At 37.3% G+C, this 27,639-nt stretch overlaps 2 protein-coding genes and 1 long non-coding RNA gene across 6 annotated transcripts in view; all 3 read left to right on the forward strand.

Annotated features, from left to right (window-relative positions):
- The first annotated feature begins 2,246 nt into the window (after window positions 1–2,246).
- Window positions 2,247–4,743, forward strand: LOC121322819. Its single transcript, XR_005951094.1, has 3 exons — window positions 2,247–2,864; window positions 3,823–3,898; window positions 4,507–4,743. It is a non-coding gene; the product is annotated as an uncharacterized LOC121322819 (long non-coding RNA).
- A 2,900-nt stretch (window positions 4,744–7,643) lies between these two features.
- LOC121323411 (putative glycerol kinase 5) lies at window positions 7,644–10,660 on the forward strand. Its single transcript, XM_041264468.1, has 3 exons — window positions 7,644–8,254; window positions 9,277–9,410; window positions 9,862–10,660. The coding sequence occupies exons 1-3, from the start codon at window positions 8,217–8,219 to the stop codon at window positions 10,008–10,010; spliced, it is 321 nt and encodes a 106-aa protein (XP_041120402.1). The 5' UTR covers window positions 7,644–8,216; the 3' UTR covers window positions 10,011–10,660.
- Window positions 10,661–14,350: 3,690 nt separating this feature from the next.
- LOC121323625 (transcription factor Dp-2-like) overlaps window positions 14,351–27,639 on the forward strand; it is a 35,440-nt gene continuing 22,151 nt past the window's right edge. For 3 of the 4 annotated variants that reach the window (XM_041264781.1, XM_041264780.1, XM_041264782.1), the window contains exons 1-3: window positions 14,351–14,777; window positions 19,258–19,348; window positions 20,781–20,847. In XM_041264781.1, coding sequence (XP_041120715.1) covers window positions 19,322–19,348; window positions 20,781–20,847 — 94 coding nt within the window. In that variant the 5' untranslated portion in view covers window positions 14,351–14,777; window positions 19,258–19,321. The remainder of the gene's footprint in view (window positions 14,778–19,257; window positions 19,349–20,780; window positions 20,848–27,639) is intronic. The other variant, XM_041264779.1, reaches the window with a different exon arrangement.

Consider the following 27,639-nt stretch of genomic DNA (forward strand, 5'->3'; position numbering starts at 1 on the left):
AGAGGTACTTGGGACCTGTGTGATAAAGGTAATTGTAGGTGAGCAGGAGAGTTGGAAATAATCCTGAACTTTACAGATAGCCAGAGCAGATGGGCAAGTCAGTGGGTGATGTGATCACGTTTTTTATATTTGGTATGGATCCCGGCAGTGACATTCTGAACTAGCTGCAGTTGCTTTATGGTGTGTGTCAATAGACCACCACATAGAGAGTTGCAGTAGTTGAGTTGAGAGGAGACAAAGGCATGACGGTATCTCTGCATCCGGGAGGGAAAGCTAGGGATGGACTTTGGAGATGTTTCGAAGAAGGAAGATTTGGCTACGGAGGAACATTTCTGAGGTTCAAGGCAGCTAGATTCTTAAAGAGGAACATCAAGGTGGTCAAATAGTAAACTGGGTTTGTGGTGGGAGAGTGTAGAATAGATGTTAATTTTGTTCCAAAAGAAAGGAGAAATCATGACAGGTAAGAAAGGATGAATGGGAGATGGATCTATCGATGGCTGGATGTAGGATTTGATCAATGGTTTTGAAGAGAACATTGGATTTACCCTGTCCCATAGTTATGATTTCAGATAAATATTTCTCCCTGGCCATGGCAAGTACACACCTGTAGCTTGTGAGATGGTTGATCCAGATCAACGGCAGGCAGACTTAAGCAATCGAAGTTCGAAGGTGTACCATGGGCAGTTTTGATCTTTCTTGACAGTTCTGGTTGTAAGCAGGGCAACAGTGTCGATGATATGAGTAAAGGTGGCGTTGTAGAGGGTCACTGCATCACCAACTGAGGATGGGAGAGTACCAGTTAGAGGGGATGCAGAGACACATTCTGAGTGTTTCAGAGGATTCAGCAGATTCTTGGGACGGAAGGAGACAACAGTATCAGTAGTGGAGGAAGGAGCAGAGAGATTAATAATAGCAGTGATTAAAAATTGGTCAGAGAGAGATATCTGAGATGGAGAGACTGGAGATATCAAAGTCCCTGGTGATGAGCAGATCCAGGGTGTGATTGGGTACGCTGACAGATTGAAAGAGTTCAAGACAGTCTACAATCGTATTGAAGTCGTCATTGGGGTGGGGGGGAAGGCAAGTCAACATGAATGTTGAAGTCACCTAGGAGTAGGATTTAATCAGTAGAGGTGCAGACGAGGGAGAGGAATTCTGAAAACTCAGCAATAAAAGCAGAGTTGCTCTTAGGTGGACGGTAGATAATAACAACAAGGGTGAGACATTGGAGAGTGGAGCTTGATGGCGAGATGCTCAAATGAAGAAAAGGCTGGCAAAGAAAGAACTCAAGAAGCGAGCACAGAATTTGCCATAACAGCAGTCCCCCTGCCTCAGCCAGTGAGGCGAGGTTTGTCAAAGAGGGAATAGCCCTTTGGGGTGGCTAGATGCAGCGAGTGCCAGGTTTGATCAAGATCAAGATTGGTATTGGTTATAAGAGATAATTGAAAAAGGAGATGTTCAAGTTTGTAACAGGAGGGAAGAGTTAGTAAGGGTATGGGCAGCAAGTACTTATTATTGTTCATTCTGGGAGTGGAGAATGAGTGAGCCTGCTTTGTCCAGGGGATCCAGATGTTGGGTGTCATGGTAGGAATGAGGCCTCTAGTAGCCATTGGGAGGGATTTGGGAAAGGTCCTCACCCTACCTATCCTTGCTCGGACTGCCACAGTTCAGACTGCACATAACTTTACATTTGGGAAAGTATTCTGTGTTTTCATGAAATCTTAGCAATCCTGTATTACTTACTGGTCTGTCTTACACAGAACACAATACATTGTGCATTTAAAAGCTGCAGCTTTGGTCATCCAGTAAAATACTGTACATGTGTATAGACTGAAAATAGTGAACAGTAAAATACATTGGTAGACTGAAAATTAATTCTTAAGAGATGTTTACTAACTCCAATGCACTACATTCCAACACAAGGACAGTTCAATATTTACAAACTCAGTCACAGACTATTTTTAACTTATTCTGGTTTGTATATTTGCATGTAAGACTTGCACACTTTTTTGTATTCAGTTTTGCACAGTGGTTTATTTAGCCTAGCCATTTTCATTTACTTTACCATTTGTTCCAAATCTGATCTATCAGTCTTGTATCAAAATTAGAGTGTACAGCTGTAGAAGCGCGTCACAGTTGTGTTTTCTGAAAGATCTGTCTCTTTAAGACATGTACCCTCCCCTTTATCGACTGATTTGAGACGTTTGTACTACTGTGTTAGTTAGTTAGTTAAGACTAGAGAAGGATGTATAGCGGTTCATTAACGTCATTAATGTAATGCATCCTGTTTTCAAAATGGCAACTTTTGGATAATACTTATAAAACACGAGGGCTTATACAAGAAATACGTTTTCCATTTTACATCAGCAAGGAAGAATATTTATAATATAGAAACCGTTTGATTTTTTTTTTTTTCTTTGTCCAGGGGCAGTGGTGAAGGACTTTGCAAATGTTGCATTCGTGTTCGGTGACATTATTTAATGCAAACAAAAATGATCGATCACTGTTGCCTGAAATCATAGTTACAGAAAGTAAAAGAACCGCATTAAATAGTTACAACGTTTTGCTGTGAACCTGAACGGGTTAAGCTTTCTGGTAAAGTTATACACAACGAGGCACAGCCGGACGCTAGCATTTCACTCGAGACTACATGAAAGAAGCACTGTAACTATTTAGAGAATGCTCTGGGATGCGTGAGTGGTTTACTGCTAAATAGGGTTTTAAAGCAGAATCGTAAAATGGATTATCCGAGAAATGGGTTTTTAAAAGGGCTATATGTTTTGTCTGTGGATGTGTGTACCACGAGCATCAGAGGTCACGTCTACGATAAAGAAGCAAATATTAAAGGTTCCAGCAGTGAAAAGGTAAGAAATTGGTTTTTAAACTAAAAATTGCGTAAGGGTTAAAATGAGTTGCTTGGTGACCGTTTATTAATACATCCGAAGAACATGCGCACAGCACTGACTAACTAAAACGGTGAACGCACTAAGGGAATTCTAATATTCCAGAAGCGTGTTTGAAATAGTTAGCAGTGAGAGAATGTTCAGTTGCATTGCATTACAGGCATACATGCATACATGCATGCATGCATACATACATACATACATGCACACACACACACACAACGATGAAAATCAGACTCCCATTCCACGCTTTAAAGACCCATTTCACATTTTATTATCTACCTAATTTGTGAATTTTCATTGTAAAGCTGGAATGGATCGAACTGCTATGCAGCGAGATTTATTTTATTTTTTTGATTCTAGGATACACTTTTGCATAGTTACCACTGTCTGTCAGTAACGTCAACTATAAAATAATGCACTATCTATTTTTATTAATAAAAGGCCTTCGTTTTTTTCTGTGATGCACCAAAATGTCTAATTAGCAAAAAGTGATGTATAAATAAATGTTAGTTTGCTAGAAATGCTGAACACTGATAAAGGTTCCTGGCAACTGAGGGTGTTTTGAGAAATATTGAGCCACTTTGCTAAGGCTTTTCTCTCGCTCAGTAAAATTTGCTTGAATTGAGCATTGTGTGCAGACAGTGGATCATTGTTGGATCGCAAACTACTGCAGTGATAAAATCCTCATAAAACATTGCAAGTGAATTAATAGTTTATTTATTTTTGTGTCAATGTGATAAAATCAAGTGATATATTTGCCTAAAATATAAATATTGACATATGTCTTTGCCTACACTTAAGTGTATTTTTACTATCCATTCCCTTTACTGCACTTTTGATATGCTGTTACCATGGATTCCTTCTGTAAACATGAAATAAGAAACCCCTAAATGTAATGTGAATGTTTCTTTTTTAGCTGCAGGTATACAGATGAAACAAATCACAGCCCTAGGCATTTCAACACAGACAGCAACTTTCACTACCTGGAGCAGGTGAGTACTGCACGCTGGATACCAAATGCATAGCAAACACATTCCCAAACCAAAAGAACAAAGAAACAAGTTTTGTACAAAGAAACAAGTTCAATGTGTCATTGGCACATGCAGCATGTTTTACAAAACCAAGGTCCAAATAAACAGAAGAAGGTGTATCCAGCATGACCTTCACGTTGGATTGCATATGCCCGATAGCTCGCAATTACAGCAAGTGTACTGACGAGCAATACAGAACACCTTAGGGGCAATTTGAGCATGGATTGTGCGACATGGAGCATTCAACAATCTTTAACAGGCAAACCCGAAACTGCTCAGTCTTAAAGATTTTAAGATTTCATCCCAGTTATTTATGATGATAAAAATCTTCTATTATCAGATTGTGTTCTCATGACTGTATTTTCATTTGAAAGAGAATAAGGTACAAATTCACAAACTAGGAAGGAAGTGTAGGAAAACTTTTAGATTTTTTTATTTTATTTTAAGAAGTAATTTCTAAATCAAAACTAAGTTCTACTCAAAAAATGCAATGCTTGAGTAAGATGATCCACCCGCCAGTGGCCAGTGAACAGATTTCGTATTCTTGGTATTGCTTGACCACTTTACAGGAAAACAGGAAAACCATTTGACAACTTCATCAGCTGGCAGGATCGTCGAGCTTCTGAGCTTGTCACATCGTGGAACAATTCCTTCACAATGAAGGTAGGTGTAGCATGTGTAACAACAAAGAGTAGGCAGAAAACACACTGCAGGCTGTAATACATGAATCTCACTGGAAAGCAGAGACTGTGCTTTGAGCAGGCCAGTTCCAATTAAGAAGACTTGTAGGAAATCGTGGACTGGCTCAAACTGATGCATGTACTGTAACAGTGGTTAGTATTATATGACAGTAACAAAATATTATACTGTATTAATTTTTGTAGTTCATTCTTGTTTATCCTCTGTCACCTGGCACTCCACAGTTCGTCTAAAGTTTTGCACTTCATTACCAGGAAAAAACAGTTCCTGGCTGCAAGTATCATCACATTTTCTACACAGCATGTCACTTTCTGCTTGGCCTGGGCACTGCAGAACTTGAAGGTGGGAAAAAAAGGAAACATGAGGGGTGGACAATGTTTGTTCTCTTGAGTGGAGAAAAAAATACAAAACCAGAAATGGTTCACATAAATAACTAAGTGGATGAATAAATAATAAAAATGGACAGACTTTGCTGGTAGTGCAGTAGAAGAATCGTGGGCTTGTAAAAGAACCATTGTTTCTCCTTTGTATTTTGATTTTGCTGGTGCTTTTAGGTGCCTGCTCTTTTATATCTCACTGCATAAATTAACTAAGGTGTTAACAAAAAAAAGAAATGCCAGTAAAAATGCATTTTCTAACCGTAAAGTGTTTTGTTTCTATTAAGGTCCAAGAAGCCGTTGAGGAAGGAAACTGCTGCTTTGGAACAATTGACACTTGGCTGCTATACAGACTCACCAAAGGTTCTTCAACTGATGTGTCTTTTAAGATACTTGTACAGTTAGGAGGGTAATTACAACTTAAGGAGTACTTTTTTATAGAGTATAACACAGTGCATGTGTATTTTATTTTACTTTTTCCCTGCAACATTGATTTTAAGTAGTCATGCCAGATTCCAGAATAGACAGGTTCTGGACTGTAGAGGGTTGTCACACAGTTGCAACAGTGGCTTTGTCTTTTCCTTTCAGATGTGTTGGAGTGGAATGCTGTGCTCTCTCATCTCCTTGCCTTTGTCAACATTCCCTACTGTGGAGAACTGCCTTCCCAATTGCAGACTCTGTTGTCCTTGTGCTTCTGGATTTGGATACAAAATTTATGTTGGAAAAATAGCAGTGTTTTATAATGGAAGGACACCTAGAATTTCTTTCTTTCTTTCCTACTGTGTGCTGCCTGTTTCTCTCCCCTGTAAGTCAGTATTTTTGCTTTGTTCATTATTTTACTTCAGACCAATAATGTCCTTGGTAAGTACACCGAGTTGTCTATGGTCGTACAAACCACACGGATATGGTTATTACATTAACATTCATGTGAATTATTTGTGTTTGGGTTTTAATTGACTTTGGATGCTTGAGGGCTAACTGACGACTAGAAACTGCTGTCGAAATTTGACGAGTGTAATTAAACTTGAAATGTCATTAAATAGACTACATCTGAACGTGATTACAGTCCTTGCGAGCAATGTGGTAACCATGGAGTGAGCTGTTGAAAGTTCCCTCAGTCTAGAAGAGACAGCTTTATTTAAGCCTAGGATCTTCTCTGTGGTTTAACTCCTCACTGTAGCAGCCAGGTAGTCACAGTTGAAACTACAGCCATGGTCAACTGTTGATGTGAGTAATTTTTGACATACTGAAGAAAATCCAAAAATGGTAGCTTTTTTATACCTAGGTGCAGACCAGTGTCTACACTCATAAAGTACTGCTATGTTTTGGAGATATAAGCCAAACGTCTGCTTTGACAAACCTCTTAGAAGATGTGAAATCACCATGTCCGAACAGGCATATTTCATTATATATAAGAAAAAGTACTGGAAATCAAACTGGTGTCTGACAATCTATAGATCAGGTAAACAGTCAACTTTAGTCTTTTATCAAAAATTTAGTTTGGTCATGCTTTATATGTAACTAGACCACAGCCACTGTTGTGAGCCATTAAGGACAATATTTACACCGAACGTGGTAACCCTCCAAACATATATATATATTTTTAGTCTGTTAAGCTACCCTAATTTTAAATTGCAGTACATTAAAAGTCCAGGTTATTATCATGAGAATGACTCGGTAATTCTGTTTTAAAATGTGGCTTGCACCATTGGAGGTTTGTATGTTAAACGATACTTGCAGACAGATGTGTTACCATTAGGCAATACAGCCTGTCGGTGAAGGAAACAGCTCCTTCTACTAGCAGCACTGGTGAGATGTATTTATGACTTTATGAAAAGTGTTTCCCAAAATATCATCAGGGTGAGACTGACTGTTCTACATGCACGCTGATATTTTAAACGATTTGCTATGTTATACTGCAATATCTTCTTTATGTAGGGTTGTATCCAGTAGTTGGCTGGAAAAATTGGACAAGAAGAAGTGTGCATTTAGCTGAGGGCAATGCAGCGGACACAGGCACTGCCATTTAAATGGGGCACAAGAACTGGGTAGAGGGCATTTTCTTAAGTATTGTCATCTCATGTTCAGAATAAATTATAATAGTGAAGGTCACTGAATTGTTATTGTGCACTCCCTTATTTAATATTTTGGAGATTCTGTTGTTCATGTCTGCTTCTGACAAGATCCATCTGCACATGAGGCAGGAAAAACTTTTTTAAATCTTAAAAAAAGCGATAAAAAAAATACAATCAGTTTGAAAGATATCTTCATTACTCTCACTGCAGATTGGTTCTCATCTCTGCTAAATGTTATAGTCATTATGTAGGAAATCTCTTCTCACACGCGGCAGACGACGTCAACAACCGATTTCCATGTCGTCCTCACTTAGACTGCCACTGATTCAATTTTACCCAAAATGGAAACCGTCCGACACTGTGGACAGACCGAAATTAAATCACATGTAAGGGTGCAGGTTATAAATAATACGTAGAAGTATAGTGAGTACTCAATAAATTTACCTGTGTAACTATTTCTGAGATCAAACTTTGTAAATAGGATCTTTGTAACAATAGGTGAAACGTTTATGTAAATTAATATGTAAATAAACAAGCAACATTCATTTAATTTTGAAAATGTCCTGATAAGATAATATATGGGTATTGTTTTGTACACTTGGGTTCCTTTTCAGGCACCCCTGAATGACCCCCATGCCTGTGCTTCTTTTATGGGCTTGAAACCTTCGACAACAAAAAGCCACCTAGTACGAGCCATCCTGGAATCCATAGTTTTCAGTTAACTCTTTTAAATGTATGGGTTGATAACTTGGAAGAGCACCTGGTTAAGGAGATGTAGCCCCTGTATACAGTAAGACAAGTGATGTGTGAGATGGTGATAAAAATAATAATAGCAGCACACATCCACGTTGGAATTGCTGTATGTTCCATCATGTTTACAGTAGCTGAAGGAGGTTTAGTTCATGGATTCACTGAGCCCCCTTGTGTCAGACTGCTGGTACTGTACCTATAGTTAAGTGGAAAATTTTATAAGCAAACAGGTGTTTTTTTTTTTAATGCCAAGAAATGCCAACCGTGTTAAAAAATAGCAATGCAAATCCATAATATTCACAGTAATGAGTAAAAATAAATGTTTGAACATAACCAGCATTTGGCTTTTTTTGTAGGAATAAGCAGCTCTACGAAATTATGAGTGAAGAGACACACATTCCAGTCACAAATATATGGTACGCTTGCTGTTACCTTTTCATTAACATTTTGGTAAGCACATGGTTAAGGAGATGTAGCCCCTGTATACAGTAAGACAAGTGATGTGTGAGATGGTGATAAAAATCTAATAGTCTGCTGTCTGTCTGTCTGTCACGTTGGAATTTGTATGTTCCATCTTTCTGTCTGTCTATCTATCTGTCTATCTATATATAATGTGCTATAGTAAGTGATTAAAAACAACTATACTAAAAGCATTATTAACCAAGACTACTTCCCACATTTCTTTCAAATGGCTTTAGTGTATCTACTACAGCCTGACGACCTCTTTCCTAATCCTGCTTAGCAGGCACAGAGAAGGATACTTCCAGCAGTTGCTTGGGGAGTTAAACAAGGTGGTTTAATAATGTCTAAAGCAGTGGATTCAAAGAGATTTTAACGTTGAGCTTACGTGCAAGAACAATGAAGGTTGTCCAAGGCTGTACAGCCCTGTAAGCCTCTCAGCAATACTCTGACTGTCATGTGGCAATATCAAGTCTGGGTTCACTTGAGTCCAGTCCACAGGTTTAGAGGACGTGGACAACAACAAAAATGTATGTGAAGGTTTTGCATGGACTTGTATACTGAATGCATTTCAATATAATTCTGTCAGGTGTGAAGCACTTAGTCCAGTCTTTTATTAACTATTTCTTGTTTGCTTAAGAGACCTTGATTTATATCCCTTGGTTGCTTGGGTCTAGTTCAGTAAAAACAAGAGTTCTCCTTTACTTTGAAAATAGAGTTCATAGTGCAAAGTTGTTTCTGTTACAGTTTTGAAAATAATCTTGAATTTTTTTTTTCGACCTTGTTACTTTGCTTCCCTATAGCCCTCCCCTGTAAAAAAAAAAAAAAAAAAACTGTCAGCAATAACGTAGAGGTCACAGCACTCAACTGTGAAATTCTGTAGAAAAGAGACAGCAATGAGTTCTATATTGGTGTTACACTGAACGTGGTGTGTGGGACAATGCAGCTTGAAGGTTGATTTTGCCTTTCTCTCCCTTAGGGCTGACGGAGGCATGTGCAACAACAACTTTGTCATGCAGCTCACAGCCAACCTTTTCAACAGGAAAATCAATAGGCTGAGACATGTTGATATGCCAAGCCTCGGGGCTGCTTTCACTGCGGGCCTGGGGATTGGTACGTACAGGCTTTCAAAAATGGATCTATTATACAGCTGGCATATTGGAATATCCCAGGCAATGCTGTCCCAGCCTAGCTCTAATGAGAACGCTGTAGCTGTAGGGAGGAATTACCTCATGTGCAGTGTATCCATTTATAATTGCCTAGCATTGTCATAGTCCCGGGGAAATTTGTGTTATACTCTGGAAACCCAAACTTGAAAATTTCATTCTAGCCTTTTGACTGCCACCTGCTAGTGAGTAGTGGTATAATAGTTTGAGAAGTCCATTCCAGAGAGTAAGGTTGTTGAGTTAACATTCAGGAGGAAGAGGGTTTTAAAAAGTGTAATGCTTGAAAAAAACAAAAAGAACTTTTCTCGCTCCAAGCTGTTTCCCAGACTGGGAGGGAGCAGGTAGTTGGACCCAATTAAAAAGCTAATTCCCAGATTTTTGTTCTTGTTGCTGTTCAGGGTTCTGGAGTAGCAGGGAAGAACTGAAGTGTCTGGGATGCACAGAGAAGGTTTTCTACCCTCAAAATGTGTGGGAAAACTACAAACCTGTCATTGACCACTGGGAAAAGGCTTTGACGCGCTCGATGCACTGGTATAGCAAACCATAACTTTTAGAGCTCAGAAAGGACTATAGTAATCTAACTGAATGTGAGTCAGTGACAAGTCTGCCAACGCATTATGCGTTAAGTTACTTTTCACAAATTCTGCGTTAAGTTACTTTTCACTCTAATGCAATCAGCTTTCAATGTAACTATAATAAAATAATAAAATGTAATTAGGTTTTATGTGGACAGTGTAACCTAGTTATACTCAGCAGCCCTGGGTAACTTGGTAGCCATCTGGTTGTAGAATTTGATTAGTTGAATCGTCCCTATGATGTTCGTTCCACGAGGATTCTTCAATCCCCAATGGGGTCAACAACACAGTCCTTATGCGTTGTCCTCTTTTTAAATTCTTCAACTACAAGTGTGGTCTAGCACAGTCTTTTGGATCTTTTGTAGTCCAGTAGACTTAGACGTGGTTGTCTGAACAGTCCCTGTTGATACATAGCAGGGTATCTCTCTCACCCTAGCACGCGGCCTCTCCCCCAAGGTCCTTAGTCTCTCAGACTGTCCACTTCCTCCACGTCATATAGTATCTGCAGGTTGACTTTGCGGTTTCCTTGAGTCAAGGAGCAGCACCCTTGGTCTTTTGGAGTTTGAGAGCAGTGTGCTACTTTTTAGCTGAGTTGAAATATAAGGTAAATAATTCAGGTCATAAGAGCCATAGATTTTTTTTTTTTTTTTTTTTTTTTTTTTTAAATATTAACAACTTTTCCCAGATATAGTTTGCTGGTGTGAAATGTCCTTATCTGTGTTTCTTAAAAGGTGCAGTAATAACTCTTGTTAGCTGTTGGCACAGTTTCCATTGCAGCTGCCAGGTGCTTCCAGATCACTCTATGGCACTACTTGAGAGTCTCTCTCTTTGCTTGTGCAGTGTTCTTCATTGCAAGGCGGCCCCCGACAATACACAAATGTGAAAAAGGCAGTGTGGTGGCCCTCACACTGATGGCTTATCGACGAAAGTAGCCCCCCTCTGAAAATTAGTGAAGAACATTGCTTTACTAGTAACAGATGTGTTTCAGTATAGTCAGTGTTGCCCTTAATGTCTTATTTATATTTTAAGCAATTAATCAGGTTGCCAATGATTAATTCGTTTACAGGGAAATTCTCCTACAGCGTATAAACCAGAGGGGTATGGTAAAGCATATTAAAAAAACATGATAAACTATGGTAAATGCAAAGTATAACCATGGGCAGAACAGCACAATTACTGTGCACAAACACTGGTAAACTTTTGTCAGGGTAAAGGATCATCATTTTCACAATTCACAAATACTGTATAAAGTACTATGTCTTTGTATATATGTACATGTGAAATAGTACAAAACTGTTGTCCACTCCAAGGATTATATATAGGTGTTTGTGTGTGTGTGTGTATCTCTTGTCATATAACAGGACACAAACATGATTACTGTATTTCTTTTTTGCTGATTTAGAATATCTATTGACCTGGGAATGAAATAATAAGAACCTACCTTTTCTTTAACTAATTTTTAAATGCATCTTCACTTGAAAGACCTGCTTGAATGGGAGTGTATTCATGTGAATTTTACATACTGTGTTAATATTTCCGTCTGTGTTCTTTGTATGTTATCATGTGTTGTAAGTGTTCAGGAACTGGGGGATGTGGCATTATTGAATAGGTAATCATCTGTCTTCAGATACATGAAAATGAGCAGTCCAGACCATGGAACCTGTATTGTTGTACAATATAAATGAATAAATTGAATAAAAAGTGCTGCATCTGCTAAATCTGTTACTGGTGTGCCAGAATGGAAATGTTCTGCTCAGTGGCATTTCTCTAATGATAATGTTCACAGATGTTTAACAATGGTGGTCCTGGAAATATTGAGTGAATAGTAAAAATACCATTTTTATTGGATCAGTACTGTTTGTCTAAATTTTGTGAAGTATATTTAACTATATCAAATAAAACTACAGAGCAAAATGAGAATCGTGCACGGTACTCTATTGATTGCACTGTATGTTTATAAATGCATTTAATACAAATACAAATGGGTTGTATTGTTAAAAGTTTTGCTTTAGTATTGTGCTACATATTGAGGCAACTTTCTCATTTTGAAACCACAGGGGACTCAAGTCTTCAAAGCAAAAGAAAAGAAAAAAGGAAAGTTTTTAAATTATTATTAAGTAATCCAGCCCAAAAATGCCTTAAAATGAATGTTGATAATAAAAATATACAGTATAAACTGTGTTCTCGGTTCATTATTCAACAAATGAGGGAAGTAGACTTTACAGAAAAATCTAAACAATGAGGACACAGTACTTTAGGCACACCAAGTGAAATGGTACAGCTGTTACACTAGAGGGCGCACTTCCTTTAAGGTCAGAACCTAACAAGTGTCACAGCATGGTGTTAGACCCGAGGATGGTGCAAATGTCAGTGAGATCATGATCAGGTCCATAACCAGAGCTGACATTCTACTGAGGTCAAACTTCAAGCTATAGCTGGCTGTATTTATATGACTGTTTGGTATTTACTATTCAACCACCAAACCAACAGCGAAAATTAAGGAGTCTTGTACTTTACTAGAATTTTTATATGAGCATCAGCATTTATGATGCAAAAAACAACCGAGGACATGACCTCTATGTCCTCATAGCTAGTTAAAGCCATGATCATGATGCTTATCTTACCATAATGATTCCATGCCACACTTTTGTAGAATGCCAGAGGTCAGGGGAGCTGGAACTAGGGGTGCTGGGGGTGGGGAGCACCCCAGGCTTTGCACGGCATCTATCATAAACAGGTTACAGTTTTGTTCAGTGGCTTTCAGCACCCCTTATAAAAATTGTTCCAGCGCCTCTGGCCAGAGTCCTAGTAATATTTACGATCCTGACAGTTTACAAGCTGGTAGAACCACAGTTAGAAAGCACCTGTTCAGTAAATTGCACTGAACAAATCTGCAAACCTCTGCAGGAACTGTGGATGTGTAAGACAATAATATTAGCATTCCATTTATACAAACAACAAGCCTACTTTGGAAATAGCTTTCGTTATTTTACATCCCAAAAAGGGTGTCCGCTACTGTAGTTGTACAGTTAAACGGCAATAAAATCCACACTTTTAAGAGTCATTTGGTGTGCTGCACGAGAATCTATAGATACAAAATATGTAAGAAATTAGACAAGTGGAAAATTATGTAATGATTACCCGTTATTAGAAAGCTGTGGTAATATAGTGCCAGTGTAGGTGCCATAGTTTTGGGTGCCACTTCCCTTACTTGCACTAGCACAGAAAAGGACATGTCTATATATATACAAGCACTCATGCAAATATGCCCTATGCAGCCAGCCATGAGATCTAAGGGTGGCAGAGCCCACGCCACTGAGATGAAGTTGGAAACTACAACACCACCTCATTCACTATTCTCATTCCTCTCTGGGATGTTGAAACCGACCTGCAAGACACCTTGTATAACACATTCCTGAGTGGAACACCAAAACCTTGATATGTATGAACTGAGAGCAATAGCTCAGACAATGTAAGCTCCATCCTCGACAATCTTTGCACTTAGACTATCAGCTGCAGTGTGCATTTTCCCAGTTTCTCAATGTGTGCTTCCTTGTGTTCTGAATCTAAGCTTTGCCAGTATTATGCCGATATGACTCGTTATGACCTTTTCAGACTGGAACATTTCTCTGGCCATCAGAAATTAAAACATTGAGATCTGGTAAAAATAGGTCTTTTTTTTTTTTTTTTTTTGCTTGGCATAAACACATAATATCTGTCATATTGCACATTATGTTAACTGCTATCCACGTCTGAGGCATATACATGATTATCTTGATCACTTATCCAGATGTGATGAACCTCTGCATTGGCATTGCGTGGCAGGAGCACATGTCTTGATCGGGCCCAGTTTTTTTTAGCCGAGTGTTTACATCTCTGGAGAACCATCCAATCTGCTTCCATCTTGCGTCAAACATCCCCTTCATGCGTGTCCAATCAGAGACGATATCTGGCAGACACCGCCAAGCTTGTGTGCGGAGCTTGTGTTGGCAGGAAGAGGCGAGAAGGAGGAGCAGTTTTTCTTATTGTCGGCAATAACCTGAACTTGAAGGACAAATTAATGACAGCTTCTGTTTGAACAGCAGGCATAGTTGTCGAGAACTCATTTGCAGCAGCATCACTATGAATATTTGGTTATCTATGCAGCTGTGAACATGCATTATTGGTAGAAGAAAGGTAGCTATAATAATTAATGCAAAACTAATGAGAAAAAAAAAACAAACAAAAAAAAAACATTGTTTTGGAAGGGTGAAAACAGTGCTTCTAAATGTTCTTCTGTATTTAGCCATTCAAGCAAATGTTTTTTTTTTTTTTTTTTTTTTTAATGTAAACGTGTTTTGTAAATAGGTTGGCTTGAATTGAAGTTAATTAGTAAGCGTCGTTGACTCAAGCTGCTGAATTATCCAGTTATAGCGAATGTAATCACAAGTTATATTTATTCAGTGTGCACACAATTGAACAAAATTGCGTTGAATGTTTTGTTTTGTGATTTAATTTAAAATAGTCTGGGTTATATTTGGGGGTTTAATGTAAGTATTCTTTAAATGTTGTCATAAATGTGACGACGTTTATCTTCTAAATATTATAGCCTCAGTGTTAAGAAGTGTCTGACAAGCTTGTTAGATTTTGGGTAACGTAGATTTATTGTAGAATTGCGCATTGAGAAAACGAAACGGTTTTGACAAGTTTTGGAAGTAACTTTCAACCTCGTGTCACCTGGTTCTTATACAATACAAATGGTAAGTATTTATTTTCGCTTTGTTTTTATTATTATAACAGATTATTTGTTTAGGTATTTTAGTGAAAGTCGATTAAATGTCACAAAACCAACAGTAAACTCATATTGGCATATTGTTACTGTAATTTCATACAGGTTATAAAATAAGCTAATTAACAGTTTTGTAGAATTTGATAAGGGGAACTTTTGGTACATTCATTTGCAACTTGATATGTAAGCGCGTGACGTAGGCCACTACAGTAGTATGACTTGTTGATCAAAACTGAAATACCTGCAGTTTATATGAATTGCCTGTCTCCCGTCACAGATTCGTTTGTAACATCGCTTAACTGTGCAGTGTTCTACAATATATACCAATGTCTCTGTTACAGGTCATTTTCACAAGGTAGGCAGACACGAGACATGTTTTGATAGTGGAATGCATGACACATCTCTATGCAAAACTTGAAAAATGTACTTCCCCCATGACCAAATTTTGAATGCAATTTGCATGTCTTGTTTGAAAAAGGGTGCGAGTACTGCATATTAAAACAGAAAAATAGTTGAAAAGAAGTCTGGCATCAGGGCAGGATTTAAACAGAGTGGGATGGTAATATGCTTCCATTGTTTCTGTGACAATGGGCATCTCCAAGCCTACAGGGCACACAGGTATAAGAACCCTGGGGTCATCATCTCTGTTTAGGTACCTAAGTCATTACCCAGGCCTCCGGTACCTCGGTGAAGCATGTTGACAACAAGAAAGAGTACTTAAGTCCCATTAAAAGGAGCTGTGTGCCCAGCAGCTACTCAAGTCTCTACAGGGAATGCATGTTGCCCTCTAGCAAATGTAAATTTAAAAAATCCTGCCATGGCTATATGCAGCACCAGCATTCAAGCATCGCAAAGAGCAAGATCCCACAACACTCCTATATATATATATATATATATATATATATATATATATATATATATATATATATATATATATATTAAAATCATTAAAAACACACACAATTGGACAGTTTAACAAAAAAAAAAAAACAGTGATTTCTATAATATCTAATTGTTCTAGATATAAATTAAAGTAGAGATTCCGCTTTATAATAAAACAACTAATTATTACATAACATGCATAAAATGAAAAATTAACATGCAAAAACTAATTTAATACTTTGACCAAAGTATTTGGCCAACCTTGCATTTTGTGTGCCTACCCTTTGCTTCCTTTACAGCTTAGTCTTTTTATTTATTTTTTTTGTATTTTAAAACCAGTTTCTGCCATCTTTCCATTCTTCAGCACATACAGCTTTGAGTTCTGCAACGGACTTTGTTTTCCTTTTTGCAACAGCAGGCTTCATAAGTCAATCCACAACATCTTGATGGGGATTCAAGTCAGGAGACCGAGATGGCCAATCCATGACTGTAATCGTTCTATTTTTCAGAAATTCCTTTGTAGACTTCTCAGAATGCTTAAGGTCATTCTCCTGCTGGAATACAAACGTCCGTCCAATAAACCTTCTAGCACTGGGTTACAAATGAGAGTGCAAAATGCCTTCTGCAATACAAAGGTTGCCAGTGCCTGAGGATGAAAAACAAGCTTGTACCATTGCACAACCTCCACCATGTTTAACACTGGGCATGTTTCTTTATTGCTTTCTTGGTGAAGAAAGTTATATTTTGGATTTGTCTAACCATACAATTTGTTTGAAGAAATCACCAGGAATTTTTCAGGTATTCAATGGTTTGCATCTTGGTTTTCACCCATGGACATGGGTCATCTTGTTAAGGTATCATTGAATTGTTTGCACGTGAATTTCTTGACCACCATGTCTCAATTCTTGTGTGAACTCTTTGGCAGTGATCCGAGGATTTTGTCGGGGTGCTTGAACGATTCCAGATTTTGCAGAAGTCTTTCTTGGTCTTCCACACCTGAAGCTATATGCGTTCGATCCTGTTATCGTGTGTTTGTCAATAATAAGCCCACACAGTGGTTTTCGGTAAAACGAGTCTTCCTGCCATTTTTCTGGTAGTTTCTCCTTTTTCGTTTGGTAGTATCACTGCCATTTTGAGATGAAATGCATGATTATGTATTTATCGTTAGGTGTTGGTTTTCAAACATACGTGTCAAAAATTAGCAAACAATGGGTTTCATACAAAATATGTTGATTGCGCAAATACTTTTGTCAAAGTATGAAATTCGTTTTTGTATGTTTTTCATTTTATGCATGCTATGTAAACATTTGTTTTATTACAAAGCTGAATTTCTACTTTAATTTATATCTTTCAATAGAACAATATATATATATATATATATATATATATATATATATATATATATATATATATATACATATATAACACACACACACACACACACGTCATCACATTTTCAAAAATAAATGACAATGCGTAGTCCTGGTTGAATGTAAAGCAATGCAGGCTATGAACTGCGCATTCTATGCAGAGTCACTTACAATAGGAGATTGATTGATAATCTCATCTGTAGGGTGGAAGACAAGGAGGTTAAGTGACTTGCTCAGGGTCACACAGTCAGTGGTGGAGGTGGGGATTTGAACAGGTCACCTTCTGGTTACAAGCCCTATCTCTCATTCATATATATATATATGTATGTGTATATATATGCATATGTGGGTGTGTGTGGGTGTGTGTGGTGTGTGTATATATATATATATATATATATATATATATATATATATATATATATATAAACAAAAAAAAAAGAAGAGAATCCTTTTTTTTTTTTTTTTTAAACTGAGCATAGCAATTGGCTCCTGAGCTGGTCTGTACATTAAATGCACACATTGAACTGCAGTTTAAACAGTTTTTTTTATACATTTTGAAATCGGGGAGGGGAAAAATAGCCCATCTACCCTTGGCCTCACCTTGGTTATTCTGAAGTCTATGAATGGGACACTGGCACTCGCAAATCTTTGCCACGACCCCCATGGGTTATTACAGAGGGTGCATCTCTGCATTGAGTTCTAAATGCTGCAGAAATAGTGAATACCAGCATTCTACATAACCACTTTAAAAGCTGTTCAGATTACATATTGCAATATTTAGCACAGCAAGCTGTTATGAAAAATGTGGTTTTGTAGGTTGCACTTCATGAATATTGTGGCAGACATCTGTTTAGGTTTTACAAACAGCCTGAGTGGTTCTGCCCTAAAAACTGAGACACTTGTGTTGCGACAGGTGTTCGGAAGCATTTGCCTGTCTGCATGTCTTCAGATATTGATGGGTTAAGACTAAAACGTTTTTTTTTAAAGTACTGTGTCAGGTGTAAGGTCAATTCTGAAAACAAAACTAAAATCAGACTCTTTTTTTCCCAACCACTTATTGGTGTTTAGTGAACTGAAGGATTTTTTTTACCCCAAGAAAAGAAAATTATTAAATAATAACGTCCCTTTAAGTGTCAGTATGATTCATAGAACAGCGTCCCATTTTAGATTTGTAAAGGTAATATGTGCTAGTATTTTTTAGCCCTTGATGTATTTTGGGAACATTTTTCATTAAGAAAATAGCAATATTTAAGTAAAATCTATCTTAGCGATAGCTGCATATAGTATAATATTAGACTCAAGGCCATCTGCCTGTTCCTTTGCGCGTTAGCAAAAGGTCATGGCAGATGGTGAGGTCCGCATGCATGGTTTTCTGAGCTTTATGAAGTGTGCTGTTCACGGAGTGGGATGAAGACCACAATTGTTTTCACCGCCTCCCAAGTCTGAAGGCTGAAAGCTTTGTGCAGTTGTTAACTTTGCGTTGCACATTCCAGGTCAGCGCGCTTCACTCCAGTTTGGGGTTGGAGAAGTACATTACTACGACAACATGTAGCATGGTTTCAGAATATTATAATTTTTTTTTTAACTTTGCATAGACCAATGAATTTGAATTTTAACTGCTTATAGTTCTGTAAAACAATGCAGGGCTGTGATTTATGGAAATACATCCTGACCTCCCCCAAAGTTTGCTCTTATTGAGTAGATTATAGGACTACAGTATATACGTATGGATGTAACTCAAGTTTAACGAATTGATTTATATGATCGAAAGTAAATTGAGACTAAAAGCATTCCCTCTATCTAGCAAATCAACGCCCATGAAAGGGATGCAGGTTGTAACTTTAGTGTCATGACCTCTGATTCTAATTCATGCTACACAAATTGAATAGATTTAGCATCCGATGAGGAATAGAAATGGGGGAGGGGTGGGAAGCTCATAATTATATAAGGAGATGCATTGCATTGATTTACATTCAACCAGAGCCAGTACTATGCATTGTCATTTATTTTTCTACAGCTTTAACCATCAGACACAACTATTTTTTTTTTTTAAATGTGATGACATGTTTATGCAGAATAAATGTGTATTGTATTCAGTGATTGCTTTTGCCAATTCAAATACACTACTTTTAAAATGAAAGCTACAGCACACTTATAATTATATGCATATACATTTAATTTGTTCTGTATTCTCTGCAGGAAATATCAAGCTTTTGAGACTTCAATGTTTTGGTGCCAAAAGAGTGTTCTGTAGCTGCATAATATGACACTCAATAAGATGGCAAAGACTGTAAGTAAACAATAATCCTCAGGTTTTGATTTTGAGTGTGGTCAAAGCACACCTTCAACCAATCTTACTGTTTGAGCATAATGTTATACACATCCTAAACAGTTAAACTGGTGTAGGCTGATGTAAATAACCTTTTCTTGTATCTAAGCACATAAAGCATGATATCACTTAAACATTTTTGTTTCACTTTTTATTTTTTTAATAGATTAGAACTATCCAATATCCTACTGTGCTATTTCAACACAGCGTTTACATGTAATACCTGGTGGCTATTATAAAGTCAGTTGGCCATTGTGGTTAGCTGCTGACTGATTTGAAGGATGCCATGTCAAAAAGTGTTTTGTTGGTACCCTTGAAATAATTTCCATAGTGAGCAGTTAATCACAGAATCTTAGAATATTGTTTCCTCGTTTTTGTTTTTTTATAGATTTAGTTTTGTCAGGCATTAAGTAGGGTTTCTAGACTGGTCGTACTGATTCATTTCTCTATTGCTCCATGTCCTGGCTTTATTTATGGATAACCTCTTTTTTTCAGCAGTTCTCGTGTATTTTCTGACACTAAGTAGCACCAAGACCTGCAGACTGCATTCAAATGTACATTTTACAGATTAGTATACATGCTAGATTTTGTCAATTATATTATCTGAGGGTTTTTTAATATACATATTTCTTTAATTGTGTTAACGGGAAGTTGACAGACACATCTTGCTAGACAAAATAATACATGCATATAAAGTCTGGCTATTATCCCATTTGAATGGATTGAAGTAATGTCTGTTTATATATATATATATATATATATATATATATAAAAGAAAAATCACCTTGAGTAATAATACATGGTGGTTTAATTCTCTTGCATAACCACAAGTCTGGGGCATACAGCAAGACATGCAACATCACTGCAGCCATCTCTTGGTTTTTTTTACATACATACATTGGGCAATAGTCTTTCCTCTGTGCTTCCTGTGACCCATGCTTGCCAAACCCTCTGCTAATTAGCAGCCAGCTGTGCAGTCTGCAGTGACAGCTCTGCAGTCATTCTCATATTTTCCCTTCCCCCGGATCACAACTGTTAACCCCATCACCAGGGACAGGCGAAACCCTGCCGCTGTACTCTCCAAACATGGGGAACTGCTGTGCCTTTTAAAGCTGTTTTATTTCATGAAAATATGCCTCAAAAGAAAACCATACTAAGATATATAAACTCATTTAAAGCAGGCTTTTGGCAGAAGCAGTAGAGAAAACATACACCCTTATGCAATTTAAGCAACATAACAGAATAGCAATTGGAATGACATTTGTGTAGTCTCTGCATCTCCATGTTATGTGAGCAGTACAGCACCCTAAATATATGTAATAAGATGTACCATTTTAAAGCAAACAACATTCATTAATTAATTTGTATTTCTGTGTAACTTGTGTTTGTTTAGGTTGGAATAGCAAACATCAATGGAGACTTGAAAGCATTTCTAGACCAGAACCAAACTCTTGCCAGAAGTAAGTAAGAACATTTAGCATGACAATTAACATTAAATAGGAGGAACAATGCTTTAGAAAGAGTATTTAAAATGTTTTAACCATCACTAGTTATGTTTAATAGTTATGTAGACTTATTTCCTGTTAGGGAGATTTGCCATTTGGTACACAACTGTATTCTATGATTCTCTTGTCAAGTTTGATTTCTGGAATTGTACAAGAAACATGCCTTTTTCTGCTAAGCCTTTTCTTTGTAACATTTTAAGATCAAGACTTCATATTTGCAGGGTTAACTAATAAATAAATAAAGGAAAATGGAAAATCCAGACCATTTAAGTTGTCATTGTTTACCTTAGATTGTAAAGTTTTTTCTACATTGTGCCCCATACTGGCTGAAAATTATATATGCCTAAATTTGTCTATTTTTTTCAATTCTCTCCTTCTTGTAAAAATCACTTTAATCTTTATGAAAGACAGGAAATTGCTACACATGTTGTTTTGTGTGGCATTTGTAGCGTCACTGTGACTGCAACCAGTATTTAGTGTAATCTCTGGTACCTTTTCATAAACTCTCTGAAGCAAGCTTGCAAAATGGATTCACTTTTTCCAAGAGCCTAAAATCGCTTTATTGATATTAACGGATCAACTCACATTTGTGAAGTTCACATGTTGAATAAATCTCATTTGCATTTGTTTCATAGAATTACACAACCACTGTTTACTTTCATGTTTTTTAATGTATTGCTAAATTAAATCAAATGAATGTGCTTGTCTGTTTAAAAGTTCTACCCAGATACAACATCTTTTTAAATGGAGAATATAGTGTCAGCAGCCCTTTGAGGTATTGTCGAGGCTCTTCTATATGAAATAGCTGCACATGTCTCTTGGGATAAGATACCTGTCTTGCCCAGGCACAACCCACTGTAGTCTGCAAGTTTCTTTTGCAAGTCAGACACGGTGCTCCATGTTTTATCTCTTCAAAAAATCAAATAAAGCTGTTCATTTTGTTTTTTTTTTTTTGTTTTTTTTGGAAAAAGGACAGTTCTAACAACTGCACATCAATATTTTAATCACTTGTTCCCTCCAATAGTCTTTAGTATTCAGGATGTGTGACAAACATCATGATTGTCCAAACATAATTACAAATAATTCCAAGTTTTGGTCCCAAAATCTATTTATTATTATTATTATTATTATTATTATTATTATTATTATTATTATTATTAATTCTGCAGACACCTTTATCCATTTGGCTTTGAGTTGAGAATATGTTTACTCATAAGAAATAAAGCAGTATTACCTTTTTTGTACATTTTATTTTGTAATATCAATAAGAATCTGAAATAATAAAAATAGGTAGCTTCTAGGGGCCAGTGTCTTAAATATGAGAAATGCTTTAACTGTTCTTTTAATGTGTGGCAATCTAAAAAAAAAAAAAAAAAGCTTCTTTTGTATACTGTATTTATGTGGAAATCCTTAACATGAATTCCAGGTTCTTTGTTCTTAATTCAGTTACACCTCAGAGTTGTATTATGCATTACTGCGCTGAGGTTTTCATGACATAATATCACTTCTCTTCCTGGGGTTAATGCAACACTTTTCTGTCCTCACCGTAAAAGGGTTCAGTAAAATAATTGTAATTTAAGTGTTTTGTGATGAGGGACTAAATTCCTAAATAAAAACAGATATCATCTTCATTTAAATCAATATTACCAGACAAAGGGCCAGTCATTTTGGGGCTAATATATGCCAAAAATTAGCAGTACAGTATTCATAATCTCTCAATAGAAAGGCTCCACACACACAGATCCTGAGACAGCACTACAGTACAGCATTTGTTTTCAGGGGTACACTACCTTCTGCTCAGCAAGACCAAAGCAAACAATGGAGGAACTGACATTAGGGTTTATATTGTCATTGGAATCATTTTATTTGAATTGCTTTGACTTTGGGGCATGAGCAGTGCAGCATGGCTGTAAAGGCACAGAGTGTGAATGCATGCTCTTTGGATAGTGGGTGAATGATCTCTGAGCTCCACTGGCAATGCCTAACTAAGTCTCAAGTTTCCATTGAATGGTAACAAAGACAGTAGAGTGTATAGTCAGTCCTGCAGGGAGTCAGAGGCATGGTTTTCTAGCCCAGGTAAATTACAGCTTCTTTTTTATTCTCCTGATTATTGCATTTGCTCTGCATATTTCCTGCTGGTTCTGTTGTGTCTTATTCTAGGTCTCTCAAGTAGTAAACGGCCTCTATCATGCTAGATTCAAACCTTACTGGAAGTTTCAGTCTGAGAAACTGCATGGTGTAGGGGGAAGGGCAAAGTTAGCTTACTTTTGTTGCTAAAATAACTGGAGGAAAATGCAGGTAAAATAAGATATTTCATAAGGTGGGGAGAGTGTAGGATTTGAAGTGATATATAAAAAAAAATGCAAATAGCAAAATACAAGATCTGTTCACTTGGTTTTAAATGCTAAAATTAAATTACAAAAAAAAGCTAAATGTTATTGTTTTGTATTCAACCTCTTTGCTGCATTGAAACTTATATATATATATATATATATATATATATATATATATATATTAGAGTGAAGTCAGGTTAGTAAACATACGTTTTGTAATTTAATTTACTTATTCTTTGAAACTATTTTCAGTACTGGTAAAGTGCTTTCTTTTTGGGGTTGTATCAAGTGAGAAAATTGATACGTTTTATTAGATCATTTTAATTTCACAAAACTAATAGACTTTTTATTTTTTTCAACACACAAATCTTAATAACAAATATTAACCAAATTAAATGATGCTCATTTATAGTTGTTTTAAGATTTAAGTACAGGGATCAATATAAGTTGGAGGGAAAATTGTTTTATTTTTTAAGTTTCTATTATATTTCTTTTTATGCACATGCTTTGTAGTGCTTGCCAATACATGCGTGCTTTTTGGAATGGTGACCAGCTGTATTCTAATGAAGTTTAGCTATTGTTTGTTCATAAAGGGGGCTGGTGCATTCCACTGCTTTATGGCTTTTTATCAGGCACTGACTGTGGGGGACACCATTTAATGTCTGCTACTTAGGGCAGAGGCTGTCATTGTGTTAGTGAGGGATTGGCAGGAGACACCAGAATCTAAAACCAAAGTTTAAGTGGTGCTGCGTAAACCCGTGTTGTAAACAATGCATGCTGTCATGTTGTTCAAAGCTGCAAAAGCCTTGTCTTACCTTACAGGGTGGCAATGTGCAGACAGTGCAGCTGTATGTTGTGATTTGCATTCATTAAAGGATTTTTGATGGAGACCAGTTTGAAATGCAGCAGTTAAAAAAACAACGTGTACTGCATAACAGAACAGGACAGGCTATGTATTATCGTTAACATTCCTGCTGTAAATACCAGCGTGAGAAGTTATCTGAATCTATCTAAGAAAAAGATTGTTGATTTGTAGAGGATCTGCATAACTTGCTGCCCAAGTTACACCCAACTTGCATTCAAGGAAAAGTTTGCATTGGTTCATAAAACGGAATTTATATAAATGTGTACATCATTTAACATAAAGGCTAACACAATTTCTTATTTTGCCTTTGTGCTTTTGATATAGATAACATTAACATGCTTTTAGCTTGTCCTTTGACTGAAAAAATCTAGACCTGCAGTGACACAGTACACATTTAACAGCTCACTGTCTTGATGTCTTGTTTCGTCTTGCTGGTTCACTTGCTAATATAGCAGGCATATTTCAGCACAAGTGTTGCCTCGTTGTCTGACAGACAGCCTTGTTGTCTCTGATATCTGGAGCTCTTCCAGCAGGCAGCCATTTCGAATTGTGAAAAGTCCTCCAACAACTGCACCCCCTCCATACACCACCACCTCCTTCATGTACACAAACACATGCTCTTCCACCCACAGTCCTCTCTAACAGCTGGAAACCATACTCCCAACTCCCCACACACCTACAGCCAGTAAATCCCACACCCTCAAACCCCAGAAACGGCTCCCTATCACTCCTTACTCCAACCCATCTTCTCAAAAACAGTCTTCAACCCATATAGCCCACCAACATTGTGTAACGCCCATATCCCATAAACCAACTGATAGCTCACCCAAACCATAATAGGCTTTTGCCTTCCTTCATCCCATATGAATTCACCACACAAGTCACCCAACCGCATTCATCACCAACCCTTCAGCCATAGTCTCCCCCACTACCCAACAAGCCCCTACATACAGTGCTGTGAAGAAGTATTTTCCCTGTCTGATTTTTCTGCATTTTTGCACATTTTTCACATTGAATTTGGTCAGATCTTTTTGTGGGTTGTAGTAGTATATAGAGGTAGTCTGAGAGAAAAAAAATGATACCAAAGTTTGGTGCTTCTTTCATTTGTTTGGTGTGCAAGGTAATCAAACATGCAATCTTCAGGTGTGAAAAAGTTATTGCCCCCCTAGTTACTCAACCCAATCAAAGGGATAATTAGGGTCAGCTGTTTGAATACTTTGGTTAACAATCAGGCCTGATTTGGGCTAGCCCTGCCCAATATAAATCTGACTAACTGTAGCACTTACCATCAGAGTGAAGTTGTCAGCACACAGGTTCTAGAGGCACATCATGCCACGATCAAAAGAAATTCCTGAAGACCTGCGGAAAAAAAAGTTGTTGATGTCTGGAAAGGGTTACAAAGCCATTTCTAAGGCTCTGTGGCTCCAGCAAACAGCAGTTAGAGCCATATTGTCCAAATGGAGAAAGTTTGGGACAGTAGTGAATCTTCCCAAGAGTGGCCATGCTGCGAAAATCTCTCTAAGAGCAAGGCGTAAAATCGTCCAGGCAGTCACAAAGAACCCTAGAACAACATCCAGGGATCTGCAGGCCTCTCTAGCCTCGGCTAAGGTCAGTGTTCATCAGAAAGTGGGATTCATGGCAGAGTAGCAAGGTGGAAACCACTGCTCATGAAGAAGAACATGAATGCGCATCACAAGTTTGCCAAAATGCACCTGGATGATCCTGAAGAGTTCTGGAACAATGTTCTATGGACAGATGAGTCAAAAGTGGAACTTTTTGGCCAACATGGGCCCCATTATGTCTGGCGAAAACCAAACCCTGCATTCCACAGTAAGAACCTCATACCAGCGTTCAAGCATGGTGGTGGTAGTGTCATGATTTGGGAGTGCTTTGCTGCTACAGGACCTGGACGACTTGCCATCATTGAAGGAACCATGAATTCTGCAGGAGAACATCAGGCCATCCGTCCGTGAGCTGAAGCTGAAGCTGAAGCGCAGCTGGGTCATGCAGCAAGACAATGATCCGAAACACACAAGCAAGTCTACATCAGAATGGTTGAAGAATAAGAAATTAAGTTTTGGAATGGCCTAGTCAAAGTTCAGACCTAAAACCCATTGAGATGTTGTGGCAGGACCAGAAACGAGCAGTTTATTCTCAAAACCCTCAAATGTCACTGAGGTGAAGCAGTTCTCCATGAAGGAGTGGGCCAAAATCCTTCCACAGTGCTGTGGAAGACTCCTCAATAACGACAGGAAGCGTTTGGTTGCAGTTATTGCTGCTAAAGGTGACATAACCAGTTATTGAGTCTAAGGGGGCGATTACTTTTTCACACAGGGGCATTGGGTGTTGCATAACTTTTCATTAATAAATAAATGAAATAAGTATCAAAATTTTGTGTTATTTGTTCACTTAGTATCCCTTTTATTTAATATTAGATTTTGGTTGAAGATCTGATAACATTCAGTGTCAAAAAAATGCAGAAAATCAGACAGGGCAAATACTTTTTCACGGTACTATACTTCCCTTCAAATAGATAAGACACCTCTATCCAAACCTATAATCTGACACTCCCCCATAATGCAGTTTGCCCACTGTCCTATGTAATGTCACCATCCAAGTATGGTTGTCTTGTGAACAATTCAGTTTGTGTTTTGTTTTTTTTTTGGTAATTTTTAAAGCAGTTTGATTGGCACACTTTGAGGCAGGTAAAGTTAATTTCCTGCAATGGCTAAACCTTAAGCCTGCATGGTGTAAACTCAAAGGAACAGCCCAATAGATAAGTAGTATATTCATTCATTAAAAGAGCAGTAACAGTGCAGAAATCAAGGACTAAAAACAATAGCAGTAAAAACATTTACAATTCTATCTGTACTGTAGTGGTATACTCAGATAAACACGTGTCGTACTTGCAATAAGAACCCATTGAACCCTAGTGCTGCATAAAGATTTATGCCCATAGAGCTAAGGCAAGTAAGAGCTTAGGCTGAGGCTACAGATACCTTCAGGTTGTATAGCAGCGACATGTTCCATAAGATATAGATTGTGTTTCTTTAATTCAACTTCTGATATATTTTAAAACCCTTAATACACATTCCGTGGGTCCATTTTACTGTGTCATAAAAAAAGAACTGTTTAAAAAAAGATAATTTTAATATGCATCATTCATTCTTTTATTTACAGTTTGCTGTAGAAACATGTTTTCAGTATAATCTGTGGATTCTACTAAAACAACCATGGCAATGTTCATTTGACACCTTTGTATGACAGCACGCATCAGTTGTGTTGCATACTGTAGAGTTTATTGATTTGGGGAGTATACAAATAAAAATGTGTACAAATACTAAACGGTTAATAGTGAGAACAAGAACATTTATGTAATTGTTGCCAATAATTAAATAGCACTTTTTTTTTTTACTGAATCTGTATCAATTTGAATTTTGTTAACAACATATTCAATAAGATTGAAAAAAGGGTACGATAAAGCATTTTTTGTTGTAGCTGTTGAGAAGGTTCAATAAAAAAAAAAAGCATACATTTTTATGCAAATTC

The sequence above is a fragment of the Polyodon spathula genome, chromosome 11, assembly GCF_017654505.1.
Source record: "Polyodon spathula isolate WHYD16114869_AA chromosome 11, ASM1765450v1, whole genome shotgun sequence".
Classification (NCBI taxonomy): Eukaryota; Metazoa; Chordata; class Actinopteri; order Acipenseriformes; family Polyodontidae; genus Polyodon; species Polyodon spathula.

Bases quoted from the DNA above. Each gene is read 5' to 3' on its own strand.
- LOC121323411 (XM_041264468.1), top strand. From the start codon at position 8,217: ATGAGTGAAGAGACACACATTCCAGTCACAAATATATG. The intron at 8,255-9,276 runs GTACGCTTGCTG...TCTCTCCCTTAG, and splicing joins ATTCCAGTCACAAATATATG to GGCTGACGGAGGCATGTGCA. The intron at 9,411-9,861 runs GTACGTACAGGC...GTTGCTGTTCAG, and splicing joins CACTGCGGGCCTGGGGATTG to GGTTCTGGAGTAGCAGGGAA.